The following is a 9,591-nucleotide window of genomic DNA, read 5'->3' on the forward strand; positions in this document are numbered from 1 at the left end:
CCGACCGGCCGGGCCCGGGGTCCTCTCGCGCATGCTCAGTGCACCGCTGGCGCGCAGGGAGCGAAAATCCACTCCGGGTTTTTGCGGTGACGACGGGGGCGGGGCTGCGGGAGCCAGTGAGGCCCGCTGGGAAATGGAGTCCCGGGAGGCGGGCGGGGGAGGAAGTGCTGGGTGCAAAAGGAGGGGGGAAGCCGCTGGGACAAGTGTGCTACGCGCTTGCAGTGAATGGTGCCCTGGATAGGTCGGGTCCCACCTCGCGATGTTTGGGAGTTCACGTGGCCCCTGAGGCGGCCCTTGGGTTCTGGTGTCCGTCGATGTCAAGGCTGTCGATTGGTCCTACACACTCGAGGGACCCAACAATAGGGCTTACGGAGATGATGGGAGATTCGCGACAGAATGCTGCGTGGCCAGTGTGAACGCAATGTCGAAATGCTAAGGCCTGGCCACTAGAAATGTGGCCCGTGGGCAGCAGCACTGGCACCACCTGGGAGCTCGTCAGAATTGCAGAATCTCGCCTCTAGCCCCGACCTCTCAAATCGCAGTCTGCATGGGGTTCCTAGGACTATGAAAGTTTGAGAACGTTCCGGGCTAAGGTTATCTGAGCAGGGAGAATGTTAACTATAGATGAGTGGAAAGAGCAGATTACGAAACAAAGTGTACAATGGGATCCAAGTTATTTTAGGCACATGTCACAGAAGCATGCACCAAAATGATAAGGTTATTTGTGACATTATAGGCTATCTCCCCTCCCCCTTTTCTTTTTTTAAATATATTTTTATTGATTTCAGAGTGGGAGAGAGAGACAGAAACATCAATGATGAGAGAGAGTCATCGATCAGCTGCCTCCTGGCATGGCCCCTCCAGGGATAGAGCCTGAAACTCAGGCATGTGCCCTTGACCGGAATCGAACCCGGGACCCTTCAGTCAGCAGGCTGATGCTCTATCCAATGAGCCAAACCAGCCAGGGTTCTTTTTCCCCCCTCTTTAGCATAAGGTTTACTTGCCGTATTTAGCAAATAAAAATACAGAACAATTCGTTTTTTATCTGAAATTCAAATGGAATCTAGCTTCTGTATTCTTAGTGAAAACCCTACTTTAGTGCTTTACAGTTTCTTCCGAATCAAGTATAATGAACATGTACTACTTTTGAAATTAGAGGGAAAATGTAAAACTAAAACATTTTAAACTGAGATGAACCTATGTAACTCATAACCGTGATTACCGTTTCTTCTCTAAGCGGAAGTGTGCCGCGCTTATCCTCAATAGAAGCTGTTACTGATCCTCTGCAGTAAGAACATCTAAGTAATACATTATTAGTAGCCATAACGCTATGCGGCGTTGTAGAATGCATCAGACCTGGTTTGAAGGCGGAGCTCAACTGCTTTGGGGCTGAATAACCTTAAACAGGACTCATAATCTCTCCTAGCTTAACTATACGCGTTTTATATGGGATAAAAGACCCTGCCTACTGGCAGTGTAGTGAAGATCACCCACGGGAACCCTACAGGGCAGTGTAAGTCTTCTGCCACTGGTTCTCAACCTTCTGGCCTTTTAAATACAGTTCCTCAGGTTGTGACCCAACCATAAAATTATTTTCGTTGCTACTTCATAACTGTAATGTTGCTACTGTTATGAATCGTAATGTAAATATCTGATATGCAGGATGGTGTTAGGCGACTCCTGTGAAAGGGTCATTCGACCGCCAAAGGGGTCTCGACCCACAGGTTGAGAACCGCTGGGTCAGTTACTAGTAAATAGTAAGCAATAGCGGGAGTCTTGGATTGTGAAATTGTGGGGGCTTCTCACCTACAGAGAGAGTAAATGAGTATTTCCGGAAACTTGTACAGTTTTCACAAGGCCCCAGGAATCTTCCCACCTCCCTCAGTCGGGGTACTTGACACGTGCACATCTGCCGGGGGAGTTTCCGGGTTAGCTCCGCGCCCCACCTCTCTTCCAAAATTCCAAGTAGGGGAATGCCTCCATCCGCCGGGCTCTAGGACCACTCCAGGTGGGTGGTCGCCGGGCGACTCCCGCTCCAGAGGGCTGTAAATTACCCTCTTGCAACGTCATTGGCTGAGAGGCATCTGAAGGACAGCACTACCAGCCAATGGAAGGCCGTAATTCTCCGACGACCACGTAGTCAGAGCCACTCCGGCTCCGGGTTTGGGTTTAACCCTTTAGAGGCGAGGTCGCAGTGCGTGGGAAAGTTGCGGGTAGTAGACGTGCCACGTCTGCTGGGAAGGGAGAGTCATGAACTTGCCCGAGGCCGTCGCCCTTGAGCCATCAGCTACATCCTTAACTCTATGAGGTCCGGGGTGCTCCCTCTGTGTTTGTAGGAACTTCTCTCCTGCTCCAGCGACATGAGGCTTCTCTTGTGGAACTCGGTCCTGGCGCTGTTGGTCACTTCCCTGAGTGGGGCGCTGATCCCCGAGCCAGAAGTGAAGGTCGAAGTGCTCCAGAGGCCGTTCATCTGCCATCGCAAGACCAAGGGGGGCGACTTGATGTTGGTCCACTACGAAGGCTACTTAGAAAAGGATGGCTCTTTATTTCACTCCACGTAAGTCATTCGACCCCGCAGGTAAAGCCATTGAGAACCCGCCCACCTACCCCAGTCCCTGGGCAGGAAAGCTAGCGTGTACTAAGTTTTACCATTTTTTTTAAAAACTGAAATGTCTCATTTCCTCCTTTGGGGAAAGGAAATTGTTTAAAGCCAATTTTATGTAAGGAGATCTTTGCAGGTCTTGTTGGAAACATGTCAAGATAAAGAAGGACCACTTATTATTATAAAATAATTTTTATGATTACAAAAATTAGACCTAGAGTCTTCCATGTCTCAGAACCAAAAACCTAGGTGGACTACGGTGATAGTCATGGGCCACTTTTCAGCGGTTTGCTACTAGCGTCTGGTAACTGCTGAGGGCCCTGTGGTCCTGCAGCCTCCGTGTAAATGGTCAGGAACTGGCTGCCCTGAGAATGATGAAAAAGTACCATAAATGGACCCGTTTATAAAGCATGTCTGCCATTTCTAGAACCATAGCCTATGTGGTAAATAAATAGAGGCTTAAATCCCTTTGCCGTGACAAGAAGTGTGCCTAAACTGCAGTCTGCTGGGTGGTAGATTCTTTTTTCCTTTTTTTCTCTACCCTTCCCAGATTTTCTACAAATGGAACAGAAGTTCCTTTGATCATGGGAGAAATGGAGGAAAAGAGGAAGGGATAGCCTTTATCTAGACTTAATGATCATGGTACCCTTGAAACCTAGTAGGGTGACTTCCCTTCTCACCTACAAGATACACTTGGATAGAAGAACACTTTCCTTATTGTGCCAAAAGGGAGCTAACTGGGACTCAGACACTACTCAGCCTTCAATCCCTCCAGTAGCTCCACAGCCTGGTTTTCTTGGGCTGGCCTTCCTTTAGCTCATCAGCCAGGATATCTTGACCATTCTCTTCTTCCTCCGTCCTTGGGGGGCCATTCCTCCAGGCTTCCCTGCACACCCCACAGTAGACCCCTGCGGAGAGAGGTGGGCCAGGGTCTGAGCCGGGATAAAGGGTGGGGGAGGTGGAAGAGCAGCCTTTTCCAGCTATCAGGGCCGTCAGCAGGCTGTACATAAGGAAAGTTTGTAGGCAGGTGAGAAGATGCTATGCTCCTGACCCTCAGTGTCTGTGTGGGTATGGACCCATAAATTCTCCCTAGCCCTTCTCCTCCTCCCCAAACCCACCCACTTTTAACTATTGTTCTCCCTCTTCTGCACCTGGGACAGCATCACTTTGTGGTTAAGACCTTGAACTTTGTAGTTAAGTCAGATACTGGCACTCTTAACCGCAGTTTCCTCATCTGTACCACAGGGGAAAATGGTCCTTACCCCATATGATCATTGTTAGAATTAAAAGAAGAAGAGTATTTGGGGTAATGCCTGGTATGTGGTAAGTTTACCCCATATGATCATTGTTAGAATTAAAAGAAGAGTATTTGGGGTAATGCCTGGTATGTGGTAAGTGCTAAAATAATTGTTGATATTTTTAAGCCCTGGCCAGGTAGCTCAGTTGGTTAGAGCATCTTCCTGATACACCGAGGCTGAGGGTTAGATCCCCGGTCAGGGCACATACAACAAGCAACCAATGAATTCATAAATAAGTGGAACAACAAATTTCGCCGTCTCTCTTTCTCTCTCTCTCAAAAAAAACAAAAACAAAACAAATAAAACAGTAACAAATTTTAAAAATAATAATTGTTTATTGTTTTTATTATTATGCTATCTGTACTTCTCTAGCTAAGTCAACAGTGTGAAATTTGCATCAAGAAATTTGGGCAAAAAAAAAAAGAAATTTGGGCAGTGAATTGAATTATATTATAAAGTTGACGAGTGTGTGTGTGTGTGTGTGTGTGTGTGTGTGGCTGTTTTCATTAATTTCCAAATTTAATCACTATGGGTGGGGAAAATGTACTACAGCAATAACAAAGTTACTAAAATGTTCTAATGCATTTTCTTTCTATTGTAGCCACAAACATAACAATGGTCAGCCCATTTGGTTTACCCTGGGCATCCTGGAGGCTCTCAAAGGTTGGGACCAGGGCTTGAAGGGAATGTGTGTGGGAGAGAAGAGAAAGCTCGTCATTCCTCCTGCCCTGGGCTATGGGAAAGAAGGAAAAGGTAATAACAATTCTACATTTTTCTATAGCATAGAGTTCTTTCTAAATTAGGAGACAGAAGTTAGAGTAAATACTACGTTTTTTTCCCCTCTAGAAGTAAACAGAAAATCTGTATTTCTTTGGGAAATATAATTATGTCTTGATTATTATTTGAAATGACCAATTAAAGCCATAATATCTAATGGTCAACTGAGCTAACAATGAAAAAAGGTTCTGGAACCTTCAACTCCATTATTCACATTGTTCACAATCTGATGGCTTCTTTTGTGTATGTGTGTGTGGTACAGAATTCATAACATAATATTTACCATTTCACCATTTTAATGCCATTCAGTGGCATTAAGTACATTCACGTTGTGGTGCAAATATCACCGCTGTCCGTCTCCAGAACTTTTTCATCCTCCCCAACTGAAACTCGCCAATTTATTTTAACAGTGCAAAAGGATAGATCACTCAACATACGTGGGTTGATGAGTTGGACCTTTACAAGATAGGTTTTTAAGGCATTACATGCAATACTAGATGTGGGCAGTATGTGATACTCAACTGAAGTTTCCCGCAACAAAACTTATACATTTTTTAATGATTTGACTTAGAAAACTAATGAAGTGACATGAAATGAGTTTAGTAGAACAGAAGCAAGTGTGCTCGCTGGCCCAGGGCAGGCACCTACACCTGTGGTTTGAGTGGGAACCTGTGTGGCTTTCTAAAGGCTGCTTACAGGAGGCCAGAAGATGTTTCAAGCATAGGATGTGCACGTAGCCGATAATTCCTTTATTGCAATCTAACCTAAGGGAATAAACAGGAATCAGAAGAAAGATTTGTGAACAGCGATGTCCATTCCTGTGTTGTTTCTAATGGCAAAAAATATTGGAACCAACTTAAGCGTATAATGGGAAGGGTTTAGTGAAATAAAATATGGCCCAGTTACTTAAAAATGGCATTTCAAAGCTTAAAAAAATATCCAAAACGTGTATGATTTCATTATATATGAAAGTAGAAAATAAAGCTATAGAATATGTTATACTATGATAGTAAGTATTAGAAAAAATTTTATACACAATGTGAATCACAAAGAAATAAAAAGAATATTAACAACGGGGCTGGGAATTGTTTGTATTTCTGGTTCTACCTCTTCCAAATCCTCTGCAATGGGCACATATTACCTACATAATGAAGAAGAAAAAATTAAGTAGTCATTAGAATAAAATGAAGACCCACTCTGAGGTAATAGGAATACAGACTTCACAATATCCTTAGGTCTAAACCATTTACAAAGTGGGAACCCTAGTCCCAGTTTCCTGGGAAGAACGTAGGGGTCATACGTGAAGCATTGTATATTCTAAAATGGAACTTGAACTTGCTGTATAAATCTTATGCATAGAATGGGATGTACTAACAAATTAATTCCTTGTTTGAATAATCCTCTTAAGAGAAGAAAATCAAGTATCTAGAAATTGTTTCTCTGATGTTCAAATGTATTCTTTCACCTTCCTGTATCTTTATCTTCTCATCTTTAATATTTATACACATAGCATTAGTCCATTACTCTTTCGCCACCCTGCATTTAACTCATTTTCACTTTATAAGTGAAGTATAAGTAGAGATCTAAATAGGAGTCATTTCCTTCGACGAGCTCCATGAAACTAACTCTGTGAATACGTACTAACGCTAGTTCTGTAGTCTTGTAGCACCTCGTTTGCATGCGGCCTTCCGGTTTTCCCGACGACCTAGTGCATGCCCCTTCTCTGTCTAGATCTGCAAGGTAAGGCTTCAGCACGCAGCGTGAGTTTTGTTCCTTCAGCACTTACAAATGCCCTTTCGTGGAAATATGTGGGATGGGGAGACTAAGAAGTATTTGTAGTGTTTACCTAGACCTGTATGTTAAATATAGTTATTAGGAAACAGTTGAACAAATTGTCTCTACTTCCCAGAAAAAAAATTTTTTTTAAGGTCCCTGGGACTTTAATAATGTTCTTCTCACTTTTAAAGCTTTTCATCTCCCTTATCAGCAATGTGTTTTAATTTATCCCCTCTCCTGAAATTTCTTCCATATATGTGCAATGTCCTAACTTTCTGAAATTGCTAATCCTTTCTGAATTGTTCTTTTAAATTTTTATTTTAGAGAGAAAGAGGGAGGGAAAGGGATAGAGAGAAACATTGATGAGAGAGAATGCTGCCTCCTGCATGCCCCTCACTACGGACTGGGGAGAGTGAGCCCCCAACCCAGCCATGTGCCCTGACCGGGAATTGAACCTGTGATCTCTTGGTTCATGGGTCAACACCCAACCACTGGGCCACACTGGCCAGGCTTGAATTGTTTTTAAAGCCTGTAAGAGAATTACATCTTAGTAATATATATTGAGAGCTTACCATTTATCAAGCAAAACGTTAAGTATTTTGCATGGACTTATCTTCCTTCATCTCCCCAATAGACTCTGGAGGTGGGCATTATTGCCATTTGTGTTTTACAGATGGGGAAACTGAGGCTTAGAGAGAGGCAGAAGTAAGCTGCAAACCTAGATAGTATGACGCCAGAGCTCACCTGATTATAAACCACCTCCGGTGGCAGAAATGGCAGTGTGATATATATTTCTAGGTCAGGACTTTCTGACTCAAGTTAGTAAATCACTTGTGCTATAATTAACTCTGAAATATCGAAAGCACTTTAAGTCATTTTTGACTTATAATATGTAATACCTTAATTACATGTGAAATTTTAATACCCCAGGCCAGTGGTCAGCAAACTGCGGCTCGAGAGCCACATGCGGCTCTTTGGCCCCTTGTGTGTGGCTCTTCCACAAAATACCACATGCGGGCGTGCCCGTACAGTGCGATTGAAACTTCGTGGCCCATGCACAGAAGTCGGTATTTTGTGGAAGAGCCACACTCAAGGGGCCAAAGAGCCACATGTGGCTTGAGAGCCGCAGTTTGCCAACCACTGCCCCAGGCCATTAGGCATGGAAGTGTGTGTGTATGTGTGTGTATGTAAAACAATTTCTAATTGCAAAACCAAGATCAGACTGTTTTTGATCTATTAATTTGGATTATTTCTTCTTTATTCTATTTGTTTGAGTCAAATATGATTATAAGTACTTTCCATCATATGTGATAATCTTAGGAGGGCTCTTCATTTAATTCAATTAAAAGAATATTTCATCCAGTACTGTAAGATTTCTATGATCAAAATTTGGGATCTTTTATATACAACTGAACCCCCCCCCTCCTCATTTAGGTAAAATACCCCCAGAGAGCACACTGATATTTAACATCGACCTCCTGGAGATTCGAAATGGACCAAGATCCCATGAATCATTCCAAGAAATGGATCTTAATGATGACTGGAAACTCTCTAAAGATGAGGTGACCATTCCTTCCTCCTACTCTCTCTTTCTTCCCTTTTTTCAGCTCACTTTTTTAGAAATATGTTTTTAAAGAAAATTTATTTTTAATTTGGGTAAAATGTTATTTATAAAACTTCTTAAAGTGCCTACGCTTTGAAAATGGGCTTTTTCATAGGAAATCATTGTTTTGGAAAGAGATATATTAAGACTTTTAAAACACCATTTGTTCTTTTGCTTTTTTCTCTCTCTCCCCAATGCATAAATAAGGTTGACTATTTTGTCTTGCCCTAAGTTTTTGAAAGATCCATTTTGCCAAGACAATTCCCATTTCGGAGTTACTGTATAAGAAACATAGCTATCCTGAGAAATAGTTGCCATAAAGAAGTTGTTGTATATCATTAAATGAGCTACCAGTCCAGTCTGTGATACTGATTGACTCAATGCAGGTATCTTACAGTAAGAAGTATTAACAAGACCATTATTTTGTAGGTTAAAGTGTATTTGAAGAAGGAGTTTGAAAAGCACGGTGCAGTGGTAAATGAAAGTCATCATGATGTTTTGGTGGAGGATATTTTTGATAAAGAAGATGAAGACAAGGATGGATTTATATCTGCCAGAGAATTTACATATAAACATGACGAGTTATAGAGATACATCTGCCCCTTTTATATAGCAGCCATCTTTAAAGAGCGGGCAACTGTCTTTAAAGAAAGTCTTATTTTTTAACATTGTTTTATTCCGTTCTTGCTTTGTTTTTTAAAATTTTTTACGTATTTTTTTCTGAATGTTATTTAAAGAACCCCTTAGGGTTTCTAAGTACCCATTTCTTTCTTGTGAATTACTGGGAAGAAAAAAATGTTTTTATCTTTGAATAAGGAGAATTCTGGACCATTTTCTACTTTCACCTATGAAGTCTTATAACTTACAACTTTGTAACTTTAAAATATTACAATGGGGACCTTGCCCAACGTAAGAGCAAGTATAGCACAAATCAGCACCCTCTGTTTCTGCTTCCCCCCATTTTCACTAAGTTAGATACTGACATTTGCAAAGCCTTTTGCAATAACCCAAAGCTTACTATTTTCATGTTATAATGGAAGTGTTATCTGCCTTTGAGTCTCTGCTTGAAGCAACAGGAAGATGGTTGTTGAACTTGACTTGTTAACAGTTACTGCTTTACTGAGGAGATGTGCAATGCTGAAGTAATGGACAAGTTAATGACTTATAAGTGTGTATACGTTGAACATTCTGCCCAGGACTTAAGCTATAGTATAAGGCTTGGTTCCTGATTGCTACTGACTTATCATGATAAGTAGAACTAATTATTTATGTTTGTTTCTTCCTAATAAAATGTGTCAAAATATTGTAGATGAGGTAGAAAGTTGTATTTAGTCTGTGCGTACTTTTTAAGGCTAACCAATTGTCCTTTCTGGTTTTTAAAGTAATAGTCTATAACTAGTGTATTATACTACAGTAACATTATGTCATGATTTGTTAACCAATCAAAATTTTCCCATTTCTGCCCCATCAGAAAATAAGGCAGACCCACAGTAGCTGCTATTGAATAAGGTCTATCCTGGGTCAAAAGTTTGATA

At 41.8% G+C, this 9,591-nt stretch overlaps 1 protein-coding gene across 1 annotated transcript; it reads left to right on the forward strand.

Annotated features, from left to right (window-relative positions):
• Window positions 1-1,697: 1,697 nt before the first annotated feature.
• Window positions 1,698-9,364, forward strand: FKBP14 (FK506 binding protein 14, 22 kDa). Its single transcript, XM_005862949.2, has 4 exons — window positions 1,698-2,557; window positions 4,502-4,653; window positions 7,888-8,015; window positions 8,486-9,364. Exons 1-4 carry the CDS (start codon window positions 2,361-2,363, stop codon window positions 8,642-8,644), a joined length of 636 nt encoding a protein of 211 aa, XP_005863011.1. The 5' UTR covers window positions 1,698-2,360; the 3' UTR covers window positions 8,645-9,364.
• Window positions 9,365-9,591: the final 227 nt, after the last annotated feature.

The sequence above is a fragment of the Myotis brandtii genome, unplaced genomic scaffold, assembly GCF_000412655.1.
Source record: "Myotis brandtii unplaced genomic scaffold, ASM41265v1 scaffold17, whole genome shotgun sequence".
Classification (NCBI taxonomy): Eukaryota; Metazoa; Chordata; class Mammalia; order Chiroptera; family Vespertilionidae; genus Myotis; species Myotis brandtii.